This window comes from Coptis chinensis, chromosome 2 (genome assembly GCF_015680905.1).
Source record: "Coptis chinensis isolate HL-2020 chromosome 2, ASM1568090v1, whole genome shotgun sequence".
NCBI classification, from domain to species: Eukaryota; Viridiplantae; Streptophyta; class Magnoliopsida; order Ranunculales; family Ranunculaceae; genus Coptis; species Coptis chinensis.
In genome coordinates, this window is record NC_141457.1 from 94,948,631 (window position 1) to 94,970,863 (window position 22,233).

General features: G+C 41.0%; 1 protein-coding gene, 1 long non-coding RNA gene and 1 pseudogene across 2 annotated transcripts; 2 read left to right on the top strand and 1 right to left on the bottom strand.

Annotated features, from left to right (window-relative positions):
* Positions 1-30: 30 nt before the first annotated feature.
* On the bottom strand, positions 31-7,330 carry LOC147519216 (ubiquitin carboxyl-terminal hydrolase 25-like). The gene is made up of 4 exons (XM_086594085.1): positions 6,496-7,330; positions 6,338-6,413; positions 1,363-1,449; positions 31-645 (listed from the first exon to the last, which is right to left on the bottom strand). The coding sequence occupies exons 1-4, from the start codon at positions 7,104-7,106 to the stop codon at positions 31-33; spliced, it is 1,389 nt and encodes a 462-aa protein (XP_086450211.1). The 5' UTR covers positions 7,107-7,330.
* A 7,248-nt stretch (positions 7,331-14,578) lies between these two features.
* LOC147519217 (uncharacterized) lies at positions 14,579-15,991 on the top strand. Its single transcript, XR_015212081.1, has 2 exons — positions 14,579-14,713; positions 14,807-15,991. It is a non-coding gene; the product is annotated as an uncharacterized LOC147519217 (long non-coding RNA).
* Positions 15,992-17,304: 1,313 nt separating this feature from the next.
* LOC147519218 (elongation factor 2 pseudogene) lies at positions 17,305-20,620 on the top strand (annotated as a pseudogene).
* Positions 20,621-22,233: the final 1,613 nt, after the last annotated feature.

Consider the following 22,233-nt stretch of genomic DNA (forward strand, 5'->3'; position numbering starts at 1 on the left):
TAATTTTCTTCATCTCTTTCCCTTTTGGTGTCAATGTGATATCCCGCGATACCCGTTATTATCGCCATTTCCATTTGGACGAAGCTCTTTGGAATCAGAAGACTTCAAGATATTGAACTTTATTCTCGGACTTGAAGGAACTTTATCATTTTTAGATATGGTAGGAATGAGCTTCTTGGAATTATCAGGTTCATATGATCCCATGACTACCGGCTTTGGTGGAACAGCTCTCCTCATGCTTTGTGGTGCATTACACCCATTGGAATGTAGAGGCTTCACTTCATTGGGAACAGAGTATGACGCAGCATGGCCGTTGTAATACTGAGGCTTCGCGCCATTGGCAACAGAGGATGACGCATCATGGCCATTGCAGTGTGGAGGCTTCACTCCATTGGTAACAGAGGATGATGCATCATGACCATTGCAGGATGGAGGCTTCACGCCATTGGTAACAGAGGATGATGCATCATGGTCATTGCAGTGCGGAGGTTCCACTCCTGTGGTAACGGAGGGTGATTTGGTTGGTTGCGGTCTTTGATTAGAACGGGAAAAGAAAAGAATATAAACCTTTTCAGACACAACCTCTTGTAGATTAGAGATAGATACAAAGGAATCATTGCAGCAATACCACCGACCCATTGCATCCTGCAAGCACATAAAGTACACATGAGGCAATAGCAATGTCGATATAATATAATTAAAAAGAGATCACTAGTATATCAAAACAAAGCAACAAAAATGTTATTAAGATGATATTGGCTAAAACAGTTTGAAAAAATGGTAGCTGGTATGCGTTGATGGGGTGTATTGGGCTATTGCTGTTGGGCTTTATTGTTGGGTTTCGAATGGAGGCTGCCCGATCGAATTCCAGTGGTGCCCAATACAGGACCATTATTAGACCTATACAGCTATACTGATAGGTATTGAGTTTTGAAGGATAAGAAAGATCTCAACCGTTGCTTTATGTTAAAGTTAATCTAACGCCTGAGAGTGAACTGACTTTTAAGAAAATCTAACAACCTCTTAAATAGAAAAAGGTGTTCTGAACACAGAAGTACTTGGTTATGAGAAACAAACCTACTTTTCTCTCTCTCTTCCTTCCTTCACAAAGAACCTATCTTTCATCCTCCTCAATTCTCTTCCTTCCCAACAATGAAAATGAAAAACCTCTCTTTCTTCCTAATGAATTCTCTAAATATGGTTTACCTTTTTCTCTCTCTTCCTTCCCAACAAAAATCTTTTCCTCCTGAATTCTCTGTGGCTTACCTTTTCTCTTTCACAATTGGATTTTCGCTGTCTTTCAAAAGTTTATATGGCTTTCAATTGCTTTATAGAATTCAAAAATGTTAGGTAGAAACATACCTTGATGTATGCATAGTAATGTCCAGAATCGGGTGAATAACCAGAATGCACAATGGTACCATAAAGATTATACTGTGGACATGGATCCTGTATAACAACATGAGATTACAATCCAATTAATCATGATAAGAAACAAAATAAGTAAGAAAACAATTTGAGATATTCTAATACAATGAGAGCCAAAAGGAGTATCAGTTATACACTATATTACAATCTCTTCTGAATAATTGCTGAGATCCATACTTTCGGTCTTAATAATTCTAATGGGCAGCCTATACCTTGACCTCTTTTTCCATGAAGGGATTGTAATAGTGCATAGCGTACATCACAATCCCACCTCCTTTTCTCTCTTTTCTTATGCATACATTCCAAAGACAATATACTAATTGCCCACTGGCCATTACTAGTCACAAAAGGTAAGGATTATAAATATTATAAGATCCTATACTAATAGAATCCACTAGCACACAGACTACCAACTGCTGTTACCCTGCTAAAACGATCATAAAAATATACTATTCCCTTTTTTTCTTATCAGTAGAAGTCGAGCAATTTCATTAATTTAGAATATGTACAACAATTTTACACACATTTAGGACTCATAGAACACTAGGCCTCCCATTTACTCCCCCACTGTTAAAATGTTTTCTCATGGTACTAATAAACCCCAATTACACAAAACACCTCAAAACAGAAAGCTCCTCTTTTATTCCTAACACAATCTCGTGGATTTGCCATTTTTTTTTTGTTGTTGGAAAACCCTCACGATCCTCTCCTTCGACAAAGTCCACATAATTTCCATCAAAAGGTGCTCGGCTAACCATTGTGATAGGTGGTTTACTCCAACCACTTGCTCCCTTATAGCATGTACCTAAGGAAAAGCAAACCTGAAATACATACATATGAAACTTTGAAACTTTCATCGCCTAAAAGTTGAACACCTAATGCCCAATCAAAGAGAAACTCCTTAGCATCAAGAATAATTCTTTAAATCCCTCTGACCCTCTCCACATGCTCAAAGACCCTTCCATTCCCTTCCACAACGCCCAAATTATTTCCTTTAGGGCATGCTTCATGAGCTACCAGGCCAAATTATTTTCTCCTCCTCTCTCAAAGTTAATTTTTCAGGCAAACAACTTTTTCAAGATGTTAGGTGATTAGTACTAAAAGTCTGAAGATCGTTATGACCACCATCAACATTGATTCAAAGAGTTTTGTTTTTGAAACTGTGGTGGGGTCCAACTCATTCAAAAATGGAAGACAAGTGCCGTTTTTAAGCTGGAGGAAGCAGTGTGGATTGTCCAGGTTTTCAGGACTTTAGGCGAGTCGGGTTTCAAGAACACGTTCAAAGGAAGGACCATCACACGTTTTGGCAAGGAAAACAAGGCTGGAAAGTATGTGCTGATTTCGGCTTATTTCCAGGTAGGTAAAGCAAAGCATCTGCAGGGCCTTCTTGCAGAGGATAGAGGGATGGATCGAAATCTGGCTTTAACCAAAGTTACAAAGGAAGTGACTTTCGCTGATACGATTCGAGGTAGGCAGAATGCTCCAACAAGAACTGAGTCAATCACTAAATATGTGGCGGTTTGTGGTCTGCATTTGAATTTGTCGTATCATAAAACCTTTGAGAGTTTGAGGAAAGACATTCCGGGTGCAAAGAGAGTTATTTGCATTGTCTCTGATCAAGAGGGTATTATTGTGGAGGTGGAGACAAGGGGGAAAGATATGCCCAGATCTGTGACGGTACCATCGTGAAGGCTTTCATTGATCTGGATCCACCGGAGCACATTTTAAACTGGGCAGGGAGTACAAGTTTGATGGCTGTTTTAGAGGTTGAAGAAGAGGGAGGAACAACAAACCCTAGAAGAGGTGATCTCGAGGATGCGTGTGTCGAGCAGGGGGAAATAACACGTGGATATTGGTTCTCCCTTAAGGGACAGTGGACCTGACTTGGTAAAAGACTTTCGGGCTCAGCCCACGGCAATAGATTTGGATCCATATGCTGGACAAAGCCCAGTGACTAATATCAGGCAACAAGATACAGCAGAGTGTCTCTTTCATGCGGCCCAAGGCAGGGGTTTGGGTGCTGAGACTTACGAAGCCCAAGAGGAGGGTCTCTCCTACAACAGTTTTGACGTTGGTTCAGGGAGAGGGGAAGAGCAGCGGGACTGTGAAAGAAAACAAATCCTCCGGGTCTCCTAATCATCAAGATCTACCCGAGATAACAGAGAGACCACCAACAAAATATCTAGGGTCTCAGATAGGAGAAGACGAGGTCAGTGGCTGGTCACCTCCAGTAAACAATCTAGTTTCTTGTCACCCCTTTCCAAAGGATCAGTCTCAGCATGAAGAGGAGGGAATCTTTGTATAACTCTGAGGAAGATCTTAAACGAAGATGTGGAGGAGGTTTTGCCGGTGCCGAGACATCAGTGTGTGGGGGAGAGGAGTTTGAATCAGAGGAGATTAGGAGTTTTATGGGTTTGAGGAGAGATCTCTATCCGAATATGAGGGGATGGGCGTGCTGAGTCAGGCAGATTTAGAACTTCCTGACTCCCCACAAAGTGCTCTATACAGGGATGAGGCTCGGGCAATAATCTCAATGCACACAAAGGCTAAACCGGCTAGTTTGCGAGATGTATGTAGTACCGCAGAGGTTTACAGGAATGTTTCGAATCAAAAGGATAATGGGTGTACGGAATGTAAGTCGGACATGTTAGGAAAGCTTCTGGAGGAGAAGCTGAATGATTTAGCTGATCGAATATGGTGAAAGTACAGGAAAATATAGAGGATCGTTTTATGCATACAGTTGGACAGCCTGAAGGAGAAAAGAAGAGAGAATGCCTCGAGGCTAGTAAACCTTCACCAAGGGATGCGGACGAGTTTATGAGTCTTAAAACAGGAGTTTCTGTCCCTGCACTACCTTTATCTGTTGTTTCTCATTCTTATGTCGGGAGTCCTTTTTCTCATCGTATTATTAGTCTTGGTAGTCTTGTCTCTTCTGATTTTGGATGTGTTTTTTTTCATCAGGTACCTTCTGCTGATGTGACCAAAGGCTTTTATAAAGATCAGGGTCTCACTGATAGGAATGGGCCCAACTTCTCACGCATGGTAGAACCACCTAGCTCCTGGCCCCTAACAGAGAGACCGGATATTGAATGGGAACACGGTAATAGCATCATTATCCTTTCTCAGGAACAGGATGAATCTGGGTTGGCCTTTGGCGAGTTGGGTAGAGCAGATAATGTGGGTTTCTTTGATATCAGTGGTGATAGAAGGGGGGAAGAGGAGAATGAGGGCGAGTCTCAAGGAGGTGATAGTTTGATGGAGGGTATAGGGGGTTTTGGGGGAACCGCTACCGCTTAACATGATAGATCCGAATCAATAGGCGATAGAAGAGTCTTCGTCATCATGGTATGCTAAGCATACGGAAGACCTAATCAGGATTTCGGGGTTGTCATGTGAAGGAAAAGAGACGGAGGTTCTGGAGATGCTACAATCTATTTGCAGTTCTATCCATATATCGTCAGGGCATGAGACAAAATCTAAAGGGCTGGGAGTTCAGAAGAGCAATAAGAAGGACAGAGAGGCTTCTCCTTCAGGGGTTAAACAAGGAAAAAGGATGACAAATGAGTTACTTAGACTTACATCAGTCATTCATTATGGCGAGGACATCATAGAGGGAAGTAGTAGAAGGGGGGAAAAAAAGTTTGTTTTAATGGATCACAAAATTCTGAATTGGAATGTGAGGGGATTGGGAGATGATAGGAAAAGGCCAAGCATAAAGGAGGTGATAAAGAAAGAGCGACCGAACATGGTACTCCTTCAAGAGACTAAACTACAAAGCTTTTCTGTTAGGTATGCCAGGGAGGTGTGGGGCAAGAATAACATAGAGTGGGTTGAGTTACCGGCAGTGGGAGCCCCACCGGCGGGGCAGCATCTGTGTTCTCTGGGATAAGGACAAAGTGGAGGTTTCAAACAGTTTGATAGGCAGTTTTTCGATGTCTGTTGTGTGCAAGTTTGGTGGTGAATCTGAATCTTGTTTAGTTACTGCAGTCTATGGGCCTTCGAATAGGGAGTCTTCGGCCCTTTTCTGGGGTGAATTGGATGATGTTTTTGCTTTCAGTAGAGGATTACCATGGTGCGTGGGCGGAGATTTTAATGTGATTAGATTTTCGCATGAGAAGAAAGGGGTAGCCGCATTACCCCTAGTATGACCTGTTTTGATGATTGGGTGAGGAGATGTGAGCTTGTCGACATCCCTCTTACTGGAGGCAAGTTCATGTGGTCAAATAAGCAGGAGGACCCTATTTTGACTACTTTGGACAGATTTCTGGTTTCGGTTGAGTGGGAGTTAAAGTGACCACATTTGATTCAGCTCGTGGTCCCAAGCACGACATCGGATCATCATCCTATTTGTTTGGTAAAACAGGCTGGGGTTGGAAAACCATCACCTTTTCGTTTTGAGCTCGTGTGGTTTTCTGACCCTACCTTCATGGATAGTTTTAAGTGGTGGTGGACAGAGAATCAGGAAGGAGACCGACCGAAAGTATTATCTTCGCCAAGAAACTCAAGTTTGTCAAGGATAAGATCAAGATGTGGAACAAAACAGTCTTTGGGAGAGTGGAAAAAAGAAAAGAATCGTTAATGAGAAATATCAGGGACTTGGATATGAAAGAGGAGGATCACAATCAATATCAGAGGAAGTTAATAATAACCTTAACATTCTCACTAAAAAAATAACGTACGCTCAATATCAGAGGAAGTTAATTACATAAATAAAGTCGACATACCTAGCTTTCTTTGCACATGTAATTAGAAAGAAGTAAACCCTCTTCGAATGCAATCGCTTGATCAATCTTCCGACCATGTATTCCTTCAAATCTTTATAAAAACCAGAACTCCTTCCACTAAAAAACACGCACAATTGAAATATAACTACTAATACCATTACCAAAATACCATCATTAACCATTACCTTCAATTGAATTACAAGTACATTAGGTGCTTTAAGTATCGCCAATTGCTTCTTAGCCACCACCAACTTTTCACAACTGAAACAAAACCCAACACCGCAAATCAACAAAAACCAACAACACACATACATAAACAATAACAAATTTGATTTGTACTTACTTATCACAATGATACTTATTAGTCCCATTCAAAACTTCTTGTTGAAAATACCGCTGCATTGCGTCTTTAACTGAAGTAACTTGAAACAAATCAAGACTAATATCCATAATATCATCCGTCTTATTCGATTCAGCTCCACAATCACAACACTTAACTTGACTCCTCAATTTACCACCAAAAATCCCTCTAACAATACTAGTATTCTTATTAATTTTCAAACAAGCATTATGACAAGCATCAATAACAAACCTAAGAAACTCATGTGCATCCTCTTGTCTACCGTAACGAAAGTGAGGCGAAAAAATATTAATACAACTCAAAATCTTAGAAGGGGCGTCAATAGAAAAGTCTAGAGTAAGGGACCGGATTATCCGTTTTTCAAGAAGACAGAAAGGGCAATTGCCGGTACCGGATTGAGGACAATGAGAAGAGTGGTGATTGTTTAGACAGTAATTGGCAAGAGGTGGAGTATAGGATAAGCATTGAAGAACACTATTTAGATAACAGGTGTTTCCTAGGTTTTTTAAACCTAAAGGTGGGGATGTGTTGGGTTTTTTTCTTCTTTTTAGGAGTAGGTTTTTTTGCCAAGTCATCTGCAGACTTGTCCCCATTAATTGAGTAAACGTAAACTAGTACCACCATTGGAACACCACCAAGATCGCATTCTGTGTTTTGGAATTTTTGGAAATTGGATTGGGAAGATGCTGGGAAGTGGGAAGTTTTTTTATTTGTTGTGGGGTTTTATTTATTTATAGTGGGTAAAGGTTTTTATTTAGCCTTCCCCTTTTTCTTCATCGTTTCGTTTTCTGTTTTCTCTGCTACTCCAAATCTTGGATTTAGCGTAATAAACACTTGTTAGCTGTTATTGGGCTTTCTTTTTGTTTAATGGGCTTTCTTTATGTGGGCCTTATGGATCAAAGTTTTTACGATACGATATACGTTAAGTGGAATGTTTCTCTCACCTCGTCTCAAAATTTGAAATTTTATATGTACCGACGTACGTGCTCATGCTCAGCGTCTTTATTGTGCTCAAGCTTTGAACATCACCTGCGCAGGTCTGTGTGTCTGTCTAGCCAGTGCAGGGCTTGCTTTTTGAGGAGGAGACAGTAGTAATGCTAGTAAATATGGTGTGACTCTGTAGCCTGACTACAGGAATGAGCAATAAACCAACTTTAGCTTCATCTAATGGAAAACAAACCAATTTCCTAGCATTTTTCACGGAACCTGATTTTCACTTAACCTAGAGGAAAGCCTAAATGTTCAGAGACACTGTAAAGGATCGTTTAGGTCTTTTCCTGCTTACTGTAGATAAAGGGGGTGATTAGGGTTTGGATTAGACCGAGTTCGCTTCTGAGCGAGCTGCCTACGTATCTTCTCTTGATCTCTTTTTTGGGGAGAGAAGAATCAGGTCTCACATAGTTCCATTAGATGGTATTTATAGGCTTTGGGGGGCTTGGATTCTTGGGACAATGGGACCCTGGTGGACAAGTGTAGGGAGGAGGTTATTCTTAGTTGTTTTCTGATTGGGAGTGGGTGAGGTGACCCTCATTTCCCGATGAAGGTAAGATTTTGGTAATGATTACACATGATGGGGTATGCCTTTATCCGAGGCGTTCAGTCTCCAGTATTCTGCCTGCATTGTGATGTCTCGGGCCGAGTTTTAGCGCACCACCTATACTGAGAAGAGCCGCTCACGAAGTCGGTCTTGGAGGTCGATGTATTGAAGTCGCCGTATGCAATGTTTCTTAGAGAGTCGCTTCATAGATCGGTCCCGGAGGTCGTTGTATTGAGATCGCTTATGTTTCGCGATGCAATGTTCCTTAATGGGGATATTGCTCCCCTACACCCTCTCTCGATTGGTTGTATTCGTGCAAAGCCGACCACTGGCGAGAGAAGAATCAACACTGGGTGAAGCATGGCGAAGCTATGGTGATCGCTCGACCGAGATGGCGCCGAAGTTCAATCTTGTAGCATGATGGTTTTGGCGGAAAGAAAAAAATTAGGGCGTGGGTGGCATGTGACGTAATCATAGCAATTGGAAAGGAGTCGGCCGCCGTTATTCGAACCCATGAAAAGACAGTCCTTGGACACGTGTGGGGCTATATGATAGGCGTAATCATAACTTCTTGGGCACCGAATCAGCGGTTGTGCAAAATCAAATTTGGGATAACCAAAAGGCATTTCCGGTTTCTTCTTCCGCAAAAACGCAGCTAGTGGCTCTGCCAGTGAGTGCTTCGCATTCTTTGTTTGCTTTTCATTTTCACTTTGCTTTCTTCGTTCCAAAGTAGGGTTTGTTAAGTTGGTAGGTCGGTGTTAGGTTGTAGGGTTTAAGGTTGGGTAATTTGAGAAAAAGGAAATACTACAATGTCGGATTCTCGACACTTTCACTCGGAAGAGGTTTGGGAGATTTCACCGAGCCGCGAGAGTATGAAGAGGAGAATGAAGACTCGTTGAGTGGTGGTGGTGGTGGTGGACCGGCTGGATGAAGAAGTTAGGGTAGGGGAGGTTAATAGTCGATCCGGGTCAAGATGACGTGGCTAGTACGTCGGGTCGAGGGGAGATGACGCCTGTAGGTGAGTTACCCCTAAGAGCGGTAGAGCATCGTGCTGCTAGTTCGTTTCCTGAGCTGCGAGCAGCTTATGGGATTAATGTGCCCGACCTGGAGATATACGAACCCAGGCTGAGTGAAGATGTTCGTAGTGAGAGGTACAATCCTCCGAATGGTGGAATAATCATCTGTGAAGGTCAGCTAAGAGCGTACATGCAGATACCGTTCTCGAAATTGGTTTGTGACTTCTTGAGTCACTGTGGGAAGTCTCCATGCCAGTTCGTTGGAAACACAGGGAAGAAAATACTTTTTCTCCTGTTTTGGAGTCTCTGCGAGAGTTGGAGAAGGAGGTTCTTGATAAGCTTGTGGACTCCCCTTCTTTCGATATTCTGTTTCAGATTTACTCTAATGTAATTGAGCATCACTCATTAGTTTGGATTGAGCAACCCAAAAAAAAATAAAAAATACAAGTTTGCCATATTAAAAGTCTGTCATTAAAGTCCAGACCCAACAACCAATTCAACTGGTCTCGCCATAATGAATCCCCTGTGTTGTTTGAGTGTACACTCGAATGGTCTTTGCGTGTCGTTTGAAACAAAGCTCTCGGGTTTTTAGCTAGACGATATGGCTAGGTCATTTGGGTAGTCAACATGGTTGTTTGGGGACTCTCTTAGGCGATATGGCTGGGTCGTTTGGACTAAAAACGATCAATTATTCCAATGTAGGATCTGATGTTGGAGATGGCGATTGTACATCTGTCCATTTTTCAAAATTTCAAATGCTATGTTAAGTTGGATGTAATACTGATATAGTTAGTGGGCAATGATGTCCATGGTGACGGGATCATTTAGACACACAATATTGGGATCTTAGCTTATCTCCACATGCCCCCACTAATGTCTACAAATTTGTAACAATTATCTCCCACTCTCCATCCCCCGGTCTCTATCTTCCCTTAGTGTGAGGCCTTGGAATATTCTAACGATTAATGATCTTAGGAAGGGAATAATTTACTTCCTCTAAATTTTGTTCCATTTCTATTTCATATCACCGGTGGAGGATTCTCTGCTCGTTTGTTTCGTGGTGGTCTTTATCCCTTTTTTTTTTCTTGTGATCTTTTATATTCCCCGGAGGTTATGGGTTTGGTGGAGGAAATCATAGTTCCATGGCATTCGATAATGTTTTCTTTGATAGGTAATTTCATTTTGAGTATGCTTCGCTCGAGATTGTATTGCATTTGGTGAGATCCGGAGGTACCATTTTGAGGGAACACCATTTGATCTTTTGATTAACATTAGTGCTCCACTTCTTTTTGTACTTAGTTTGTTATTTGGTTTAACGTTATATCTCCACTTGGGCTGGCATGATTTGGTGCTTTAGGAGTAATTGCATTTTGAAGCGTCATTGAACAAGAAAAATTCGGATATACGCCTTATTTTGTTGGTTTACTTAGTTTACGATAGCAGATAATAGCACTTCTATTGGATATATCTTATTTAATATTTGATTGTTCTCAAAAGGCTTGTTCTTGTAGGATTTCCTTGTACGGTAGTTGAATGTTCATTTAGGTATATCCATTAGTGTGACCATCCGTTGTACAGCTTAGTAAGATTTATCACAAATAAACAGAGCTTATATTCATTCAGAGGATTCACAATTATCTCAATTGCAAATTTGGGCGGGATGCAATTGGAAGAAGCAAAGAAAGTATGTTGGATAATGTGGTGCAATCCCACAAGTATTTTGGTATTGCTCCATTCAAAATAAGTAAAGGTAAAGATATATTTATTGTCATTTATTTCATATTAAATTTTATGTCGTGTATTTTGAAGTGAAACACTCAATGTAATTGTTGCACCAAACTTTGAAAATTTTAAATATAGCCCGGGATCATCAAATCAACAATTCGAAAACAATAAAAAGTCACAAGTTAGTAGGAATGGCCATTTCATAAGCAACATCACTGTCATGCAAGAAAGTTTTAATATTTGTTTTTCGTTTATTTCTGTTTTTTGCTAAGTTACATTGACACGACATCGTGTGTCCATATCCGCACAGATCTGAAAGGTCCGACACGGCAAATTAAAAAAAGCCGAGGTATGTCACATACAATATGTCCGTGTGGTCGGTCCGACAAGGGCACATGGATACGATCCCATTAATTTATTTTTTTAAAATATGGGGTGTTGATGTAACATAGTTATTTTGCTTTGTTTTATTTGATACATTAGCTTTATTTATTCAATACCCAAACCGCCTTTCCACGGTGAAGGTGAAAATTGTTATCGAGAACCCGGGCCCAACCTGCCAATGTTTGACCAAGAGACCATGAGACAAAGTTCATATTCCTATATCTTTAGTTCTAAAAACATCATATTGTCTTTCTATGGTCAAAGATTTGGGAGGAGTGGACAGATACATTGTTTGGGGACTTTATGTTCGATGAGGTTCCTTGCTTTCGGCTATGCATGATCACGCCCTTTTGTTTTAGTTTTCTCTCACAGTTGTAGCTTTTTCTAGTATCGCCTTTTGTATTTGTCTTTCCCTTTGTTGTATCTCGAGTGGGATATCTCATTCTCTGAAGTTTGACTTTATGATTATATGTACATACATCACATTTTACCGATACAAAAAACTTCCGGATAAGTTAACATTGTCTTGAACAATTCTCAAAAGGCTAAAAGGTCTACAACCAATAAGAAAAAGAATAATGAAGTCCGAACCAAGCAAGCATATTAAATCTCCCCATTTGCTTGTCGCCATTGCTGTATGCATGATTGTTGTCATTCCCTAATTGTCTCCAAGTGGGCTTCTTCTTCCAAATATGTCTCATCATCATTTTCTAGTCTCTCCACAATCTCTAAAGAAAACAAAGCCCATCGCAATGAAAAAATTTTCTTAAAAGTGCCCACACACCAAGGAGCCACCATAAGAAAAAGGCTAGTATGGCTACATGGAGAGTGCCTTAGTCTATCGCCTTTATTTGTTAACGCCGTTTTTTTTAACATAGAATGGCACTCTCTATGTCCAAGTGGTTGCAGATGGGAGGACGAGTGGGCCTTTATTAGTCCCTCGCCTTGCTCATAATCAAATTTTCTTTTTCTTGGTTGTATCTTTATAAGGCGATGATGATTGCAAGCCCGAGGATTTGAATTCTTGGCACCAACCACCGTAGAAATGCAATGTAGGTACTGCGAAAGCAATGCAACTTAGGAAGCTTGGTTTGTACCCTCACGACCCGATGTGTTTCCTTGAAATATCTCTTTAAATATTAGTTTCTTGTTTACCATATTTTAAATGGTCTGCAGTATGTTTTTCAGTCCTCTTGGAAGGTAGCCCGGTGTTGGGAAAACAAGCTTAGGCGCTGCAATAGGCAAATATTCTCGGCAATGTGGTTGTGCTTAATCAACCTTTCGAAAGGTGTCCATTTTTCCATATTGCTCTTTTATGTCTCACACCGGTATTTACCATGCAATATACCTCGACTCACAAATTTGAATATAATATGTTGTTAGGCGGACATCATGGATTTATTGGGGTCCGACTTACCCGCTGAGGATGCAGAGGGAATGAGGTTTGCCCAGTGCGATGGAATCCTTCTTCGTGTTAAATGCCTTATCATTGCGGTTGATTTACATTTCTATTAAATTTGACACGCTTATATCAAATATTCTCGCTCTTTTTGCGTGCTCAAGAATGGTGATTGGGTACTGCTGGATGAACTTAATCTTGCCCCACAATCGCCTTAGAGGCATGATTAGTCTTATTTCGTGTTGCCTTTTCCTTCTTTAGGAATACACCTTTCTGCCATAATGCTTGATAATGCTATTGGTAACAGTGGTTTGATCGCTATTCTTGACCATCGTCTTTGGTCTTCATTCCAGAGCTTGGTCGACGTACAAGTGCCCGACATCTTTCCGAGTGTTTGCCTGCCAAAATCCTTCTTGTCAGGGTGGGGGCAGGAAAGGGGTTCCGAAGTCCTTCCTCAATCGTTTCACTAAGGTTTGGGCTTTGCTATTTCTTTAGTTTGTTGATAAGTGCTAGGAAGTTGATCCTCTTCATTTTTTCAAGGTTTATGTTGATCAGTTGGTGGATGATGACTACTTTTACATATGTAATTCACTTCATCCGTCAATCCCAAAACCATTGCTTTCGAAGTTGATACTCTTCAATAAGAGATTGTATTTGGATAACATGATTTCTCACAATTATGGACGGGAGGGTTCCCTTTGGGAGTTCAATTTGCATGACATTATTTGATCTTTCCAGATCATAGGTGTAATTTCCTTATCTTCTGTTAGGGGTGTGCATAAAACCGGCTGAACCGACAAAACCGACCAAACCGAACTGGTTGGTTTTGGGTCGGTTATGTTTATGAGTTGGTTTGGTTCGGTTAAGTATATTTGAAAACCGATAGGGTCAGTTCGGTCATCGGTTTAGTCTCAAACCCGACCTGATATATATATTTAATTGATTTAATTTAAAAATATGTAAAAACCGGTCTGATTGGGTCGGTTAACATCGGTTAAGCCATAACCTAGTCGGTTTGGTTTGGATATCGGTTCGGTTGGAAATTAATTTGGTTCGGTTCAGTTAATATAATACAGCTGGTTTGGTTCGGTTCTAAAAAAATATAAACTGATAAGGTCGGTTTGGTTGTCGGTTTAGACCCAAACCTGACCCGAACCGACCCGTGCACACCCCTATCTTCTGTAGATCGGAGTCCTTTTTTTGTTTGTTAATCATGTCTTGTTATAAGCAATAATTCTGTACTATAGGTGCACCGGTTATTGAAGGAGGATGTCTTTCTCAACACTGTCTACATTCAAAGGATGCGTACAGCAGCTGACCGCCAAGAAGTTGTAAAACTATATGCAGAGGTTTTTGGGGTGAAGCCATTCATAAACCCTTTACCCAAGACTGCAGGTTAATCCACGTTACTTGATTGTGGGGAACACGGTTATTGAAAGAAATCGTTTCCAACCATCTGAAACTTTAAAGAGCCAACTTAGTATATTGCCAGGAATTCGTCATAGCTTGAATCTGTTGCGCACTGTGTGCAGCATCAGTGGTTGTGCATATTGGTAGGTCCATCAGCATCTGGGAAGTCTTCAGTGGTTAGATTACTTGCTGATTTGACTGGTAATGTGCTCAACGAACTAAATCTTTCATCTGCAACGGACATTTCTGAGTTGCTTGGATGCTCTGAGCAATACAATGCTTTTCGTAGTTTCCGCTCGGCCATAACTCAAGTTGAGAGATACATTGATGAGTATTGCAGTCTTAGTTTGGAATTGGAGGATATAGTACTTGAACGAAAAGATCTAGTCTCCAAATGGTTCAAATTGTTATCCAGCATGTATGGCAACCTGACAGCGGCATCTGCTTCAGCATATGCCGATAGTTGAAAAAGTGGATCAGGCAGTTCTCTTGCCCCATTGATTCTTATCGTTGAACAACTAAAACTTGGTCTGGAGAAGTATCACTTTCCTGTTTCTTGGTCAGCCAAGGACCTAAATAAAGTTCTAAAAAAGCCTCAAAGACTTGCTAGACTATACGAAGAAAGAGGCAGCCCCAACAAAGTTTGAATGGGTCACCGGGATGTTAATAAAAGCTATCGAATGTGGTGAATGGATTGTTCTGGAAAATGCTAATCTGTGCAACCCCACAGTAAGCTGATAAGCCTATTTTGTTTTATTTGTTTTTTGTTTTTCCTTTTACTGACCGCCTTTTTCTTTATTTTTCCCGTTGTTCATTTATTAGGTTCTTGATAGAATAAATTCTCTAGTGGAGCCAAGTGGATCAATCACTGTTAATGAACGTGGGCTTGTTGAAGGGAGACCAATGGTTCTACGCCCGAAATGCAAATTTCGGATTTTCCTCACAGTTAATATAAAGTATGGTGAAGTGTCTAGAGCAATGCGCAATAGAGGAGTTGAAGTATTCATGATGCAGCCAGATTGGTTACACGAGGGTGAAGATGGGTATAAACAGAAGGGAACAATGATAAATGATGTTAAGAGGTTCCTAGTTCTCTCAGGTATCTCCTTGAGTGTATTGGTTGATGTGATGACTGAAGCACATAAGTTTGCACGAGACACTTGTGTGCACCTTGGTGTGCAAATTACACTTCTGGAGCTTTCGCGCTGGGTCAGTTATTCCAGTAGCTTCTAATGAATGGAAGTACGCCTCTGTGGAGCCTCCAACTAAGTTGGGAGCATACCTATCTATCTTCTTTGGGCGAGTTTGAAGGGAGTTCTGCTGTGGAACATGCAAAAAATTCATATTTGTCAGCTTCGAACTTGTCCAAGTTGGATGCGTGTTTGAGGTTTTCTTTGTCTCTTCCAGGAGGGTGGCCTACACCCCTGAAATTAAGAAATTTCGTTTTGCACTCTAAAGAAGCTTCTGTGAGACAGAACTGCATGTACTTGGAGTTCCTGGTGGCTCAGTCTGCATCTTATGAGTTAAGTGGTTCCCATAACGGAGACCTCACGATGCAAAGGTCACCTATGAATGGTGTCGGGCATATGTCAACTTCCTCATTGAATTCTGGATCGACTTCCTCATTTAATAAACTACATCCATCACTGATTCCTTTAAAGATGTTACTTCCTGTTCTATTTCCTACCACTCCATATCAGCTGAATTCTGGATCGACCAATCTTCCAAACTTTGATCTGGCACTGGTTAATAAGATGCTTTTGTTTGCAGCTAACTGAACAATTGAACAAGCTAACGAGGGTGATATGAAACTATATCTTCACTGGTTTAGCTTGTACAGTTCCCAATTGCATCCATACTGTCGTTTTTTTGAGTCTTATCTGAGTATACTCAAACAGGAATTAAGTCATCGTATTTGGAATTGGATTTTTGATTGTTGGAGAGAACTTATTACTCATTGTGCAGTAGACATTGATCTCGGACCCATTTCTGTACTTTCATTGAAGATATTAAAGCATCTGATGAAAGTTTACAAAGATTAAAGAAGCGTCTCTACAATTCTGTTGTATGTGCGGAGTTGTTACGTCATAGCCTTCAACAGTGGAATGCTGAAGATGATCACAACCGCAGGGAAGAAAATGCTTTTTCTCCTGTTTTGGAGCCTCTGCGAGAGTTGGAGAAGGAGGTTCTTGATAAGCTTGGGGGCTCCCCTTCTTTCGATCTTCTGTTTCGATCTTGTCCTCAAGAGATTGTTTTTGGCTCTTTGAAACTTGCCTATCTTGAATTTTATGGTGGCTTAGTGTTGTCAATCCATGTTATGGGAAGCATCGTGTCATGAAGAAAAGACAGAGACTTGACAAAGACTTCACTAGCTTGTATATTCATTTGTTTATCTGTTCGTGTGAGAATGACGACTGGAAAACTTGCCATTTGGAGGAGGAAAGTTAACAGGGTTAGTAAGCTAGGCGAGGCAAGTTGGGCCAGCTGACTGTGTAACTGGTTTATACCAGTTTGACTGTTTGACCAATTAGAAAAGCCAAGATAAATAGTTTGTCATTAAAGCCCAGGCCCAACAACCAATTCAACTGGTCTTGGTATAATGAATCCCCCGTGTTGTTTGAGTGTACACTCGAATGGTCTGTGCGTGTCGTTTGAAACAAAGCTCTCGGGTTTTTAGCTAGACGATATGGCTAGGTCATTTGGGTAGTCAACATGGTTGTTTGGGGACTCTCTTAAAGATATGGTACGGGTCGTTTGGACTAAAAACGATCAATTATTCCAAACACAATTTCAAACAAGTCAGTGGGTGAAGTTTACTCGAAGTGAAGGTCAATCAATTGAATTTTATTCGAAGTTTATTTTAAAAAACACGATCTCAAACAAGTCAATTAGTAGTGAAAGTCGAATTTATTCGAAGTTTACTTTAAAAAACACGAATTGGGTGAAGTCGCCAATTTCAATTCACATTGTTGATTCACAACTCAATATTCAAAGTAGGTTCAGTACCGCGAGAGAGATGATATTGGCTAAAACAGTTTGAAAAAATGGTAGCTGGTATGCGTTGATGGGGTGTATTGGGCTATTGCTGTTGGGCTTTATTGTTGGGTTTCGAATGGAGGCTGCCCGATCGAATTCCAGTGGTGCCCAATACAGGACCATTATTAGACCTATACAGCTATACTGATAGGTATTGAGTTTTGAAGGATAAGAAAGATCTCAACCGTTGCTTTATGTTAAAGTTAATCTAACGCCTGAGAGTGAACTGACTTTTAAGAAAATCTAACAACCTCTTAAATAGAAAAAGGTGTTCTGAACACAGAAGTACTTGGTTATGAGAAACAAACCTACTTTTCTCTCTCTTCCTTCCTTCACAAAGAACCTATCTTTCATCCTCCTCAATTCTCTTCCTTCCCAACAATGAAAATGAAAAACCTCTCTTTCTTCCTAATGAATTCTCTAAATATGGTTTACCTTTTTCTCTCTCTTCCTTCCCAACAAAAATCTTTTCCTCCTGAATTCTCTGTGGCTTACCTTTTCTCTTTCACAATTGGATTTTCGCTGTCTTTCAAAAGTTTATATGGCTTTCAATTGCTTTATAGAGATCACGGAGGCTTGGCGGACGTACAAACATCATCTCATGCCATGGAGGAGAAGGATATTTGGCTTGAGGACAAGATCGGAAAGTCAGCTGGGCTAGGCCCCATACTCAGTCCAGGTCCAGGTCCAACGGGTCGGGTCCAGTATCATGATCTCAACGGGTCGGGTTCTGCCCGACCCGAACCCAGAACGATTTCAAACTATAAAACCCATAGTTAGGGTTTCTCACAGCAAAAAAAAAAAAAAAAGTCGGCTAGGGTTAGGGTTTCCTACGTGTCATATTCGATTACTGAGAATTTTTCTGAAGGCATAACGAGATGGTGAAGTTTACAGCTGAGGAGCTTCGCCGAATCATGGACCTGAAGGATAATATTAGGAATATGAGTGTAATAGCTCATGTTGATCATGGAAAATCAACTCTTACTGATTCTCTGGTTGCGGCGGCTGGTATCATTGCTCAGGAAACTGCTGGTGATGTTAGAATGACAGATACCCGCGCAGATGAAGCAGAGCGTGGTATTACAATAAAATCTACTGGTATTTCTCTCTACTATGAGATGTCTGATGAATCTCTCAGTGCTTTCAAGGGTCCAAGAGTTGGTAATGAATATCTCATTAACCTTATTGATTCTCCTGGGCATGCTGACTTTTCGGCTGAGGTAACTGCTGCCCTCCGTATCACTGATGGTGCCCTTGTTGTAGTCGATTGCATTCAGGGGTTCGGGTTCAAACTGAAACCGTCCTCCGACAAGCTCTTGAAGAAAGGATTAGGCCTGTATTTACATTAAACAAGATGGATCGTTGCTTTCTCGAGCTTCAGGTTGATGGAGAGGAGGCATATCAGAAATTCCAGAGGGTCATAGAGAATGCCAATGTTATTATGGCCACTTATGAAGATCCTGTACTCGGTGATGTCATGTTTTATCCAGAAAAAGGGAATGTTGCCTTCTCTGCTGGTCTGCATGGTTGGGCATTTACCCTCACCAATTTTGCAAAGATGTATGCCTCTAAGTTTGGTGTTGACGAATCAAAGATGATGGAACGGCTCTGGGGGCGATAACTTTTATGACCCAGCTACCAAGAAGTGGACTACCAACAGCACTGGTTCTCCTACCTGCAAGAGAGGCTTCGATCTGTTCTGCTACGAACCGATCAAGCAGATTATTAATATCTGTATGAATGACCAGAAGGACAAGCTGTGGCCCATTTTGATGAAGCTTGGTGTAACCATGAAGTCAGACGAGAAGGAGTTACTTTCGGCAAGGCTTTGATGAAGCGTGTTATGCATACCTAGCTCCCTGCTAGCACTGCTTTGGAAATGATGATACATCACCTCCCCTCTCCTTCAAAGGCCCAAAGGTACTGTGTTGAAAATTTGTACGAGGGTCCTCTTCACGATAAGTATGCTGAAGCAATCAGGAACTGTGATCCTGAAGGACCTCTTATGCTCTACGTGTCCAAGATGATTCCTGCATCTGACAAGGGCAGGTTTTTTGCGTTTGGGCATGTGTTTGCTGGAAAAGTTTCAACTGGTTCGAAAGTGAGGATTATGGGTCCTAACTACGTCCCTGGCCAGAAGGACTTGTACGCAAAGAGTGTCTAGAGAACTCTTATTTGGATGGGGAAGAAGCAGGAATCAGTTGAGGATGTGCCTTGTGGTAATACAGTAGGACTAGTTGGGTTGGATCAGTTCATTACTAAGAACACTACATTGACAAATGAGAAGGAAGTTGAGGCACATCCAATCCATGCTATGAAGTTTTCAGTTTCACCTGTAGTTCGTGTTGCTGTGCAATGTAAGGTTGCCTCAGACCTGCCGAAGCTTGTTGAGGGTCTTAAATGTCTAGCCAAGTCAGACCCTTTGGTTATGTGTACAATTGAAGAGTCCGGGGAGCACGTTATAGCTGGTGTAGGAGAGCTTCATGTTGAGATTTGTTTGAAAGACTTAGTTGACGATTTCATGGGCGGGGCCGAAATCATTAAATCTGACCCTGTAGTTTCCTTCCGTGAGACTGTGCTTGGGAAGTCTGGCCGCAGTGTAATGAGTAAGTCCCCTAATAAGCACAACCGTTTGTATATGGAAGCCCGCCTGTTGGAGGATGGTCTTGCTGAGGCTATTGAAGATGGACGTATTGGTCCAAGGGATGATCCTAAGGTTCGCTCAATGATCTTGTCTGAAGAGTTTGGCTGGGACAATGATCTTGCAAAGAAGATCTGGTGTTTTGGTCCCGAGACCACCGGTCCTAATATGGTTGTTGACAGGTGTAGGGGAGTTCAGTACTTGAATGAAATTAAGGACTCGATTGTGGCTGGTTTCCAGTGGGCTTCCAAGGAAGGTGCATTAGCGACGAGGAGATGAGGGGAATTTGCTTTGAGGTGTGTGATGCTGTGCTTCATTCTGATGCCATTCACAGAGGTGGTGATCAGGTCATTTCAATGGCAAGGAAGGCCATCTATGCGTCACAGATGACTGCCAAGCCAAGGCTGTTGGAGCCTGTATACATGGTTGAGATCCAGGCCCCAGAGCACGCACTTAGTTGGATTGGTGGTGTTATGAATCAGAAACGTGGGTATGTCTTTGAGGAGATGCAGATCCCAGGTACTCCATTATATAACATCAAAGCGCACTTGCCAGTCCGTGAGTCATTTGGGTTCTCCGGTCAACTCAGAGCTGCAACATCTGGACTGGCCTCCACCGCACAATGTGTGTTAGATCACTGGGACATGATGTCCTCAGATCCTTTGGAGGCTGGGTCGCAAGCAGCAACCCTTGTGTCTGAGATTCGTAGGAGGAAGGGCTTGAAGGAGCAAATGACACCTCTCTCCGAATTTGAGGACGAGCTATAAGGTGTTAGTTATCAAGTTGGGGTTTTCCCATCGTAGTTTTGGCTGTCATGTTGATATGTTCTTATTATGATTTTGACACTCTGTTGACTGCTCTACACACTTATGTTTCTGACTTTCATGTTTTAAGATTTACTCGTGGTTATTTGGATTAGGTTATTTTATGGTTTACTTCATAACTGTTTTTTCCTGTTCTTTGTTTCTGTTGATTTTGGTTTTACTTCATATTGCTCTTAGCTCTTATTTTAGGAATCTCGTGGTAATGTAGTTTATATGTGAGGTTATTGAACTCATTGAACAGTTGCTACTGGGACTGTACCAATGAGGTTGTTTTCCAGCGATTTAATTTGTGACGCTGTTTGGTCTGGTGTGATCTCTTATTCTAGGATTTTTTTTTTTTTTTAATTATTTAGTGCTCGTCTGTGTTTTTATCTTTGGACAAGCATGTTACAAGTATAGACTATGATTTGATAAATAAGATGGGTGTAGAGTCACTAAAGTAAGCCCTATCTTGTCAGTGGACTCTTTTTGCCGCTATTGATTTGCTTGTCTCGTTATTTGTGTTTAGTGAATATTTTATCTGTTCTAGTTGCTGTGTCTTTCTTCTCCTTACTGCTTTAAATGGAGTACTGGAAGGGTTGACAATATGATGAATTGCTGACTTGTTGTGTATCGGTGACAATATATAGGAGATAGGTTGTTACATTGAAGTTGTGCTTTAGCTACGGTTTAGACTTAGAATATTGCACCCTCTCAAGACAAAACCCCTGCCAAGAAGTTTACCCAATCTTCCCATCAAGGTCACCTCCGCGCTCCACATAACTTATGTAGAATTAAAACAAGAAATCACATCTAACTTGTGGCTGTTTTACTCTTCCCATCGTAGTTTTGGCTGTTTTAATCTTCCCATTGTAGTTTTGGCTGTCATGTGATATCTTGTTTTAGTCTCTGGACAAACAAGATAAAAAGTATAGAGTGATTTGGTAAATGAGATAGGCGTAGAGTCACTGAAGTAAACCCTATCTCCTTCACTAATTTGGCATTGGGGGGTTGTAGTTATACTACACCCTGAGAAAATACCCCCGGCAGTGTTTTTGAAGAAATCTCCTTCCAATCTGACATCTAGGTCACCCTCTGACATGTTAGGAGATGAAGAATGGACTAAATACGAATACAAAAACAAATATGAATGCATTAATAAAGTCATTGGTTATACAGATGAATATGTATGTAAGGTTGCTAAACTTTGAGAAGCCTGAGCTGAAAAACGAAGTACTTACTTTTAATTTTGAAGTATGTATGTTAGGAGATGAAGAATGGACTAAATACGAATACAAAAACAAATATGAATGCATTAATAAAGTCATTGGTTATACAGATGAATATGTATGTAAGGTTGCTAAACTTTGAGAAGCCTGAGCTGAAAAACGAAGTACTTACTTTTAATTTTGAGAAGCCTGAGCTTAATAACGAAGTATTTGCTTTTATGGTTACTTGGTGGAATTGTGTGGGCAAATTTATCTCGTGCGTATGTACATCTTAAGCTTGAATTTTGGTAACCATGCTGAGATTTTGATGATGGATCGTTCGAGGGAACTTTGGTTGAAAGTGGAATCCATAGGCGATAGGGTGTTCTTTTTATCAGGATTTGGCACTCTGTCTTTTGTCTGCAACCAATGTAGAATTGAAAGGAAATTCCATCTATTTCACTCTTTTGGAAGGACAAAGGAGAAAAATACATGAAGTAAACCAAAACAAAAGAAAAAGGCACCTCAACGGCTTATTTTCCTTGAAAAGTAGTTTTAATT

Excerpts from the sequence above, each read along its gene's own strand:
- LOC147519216 (XM_086594085.1), bottom strand. The coding sequence starts at position 7,106 with ATGGGGACAAGTCTGCAGATGACTTGGCAAAAAAACCTACTCCTAAAA. Across the intron at positions 6,414-6,495 it reads AATAAGTATCATTGTGATAA|TTGTGAAAAGTTGGTGGTGG; the intron begins GTAAGTACAAAT and ends GTTTTGTTTCAG. Across the intron at positions 646-1,362 it reads ATTACTATGCATACATCAAG|GATGCAATGGGTCGGTGGTA; the intron begins GTATGTTTCTAC and ends ATGTGCTTGCAG.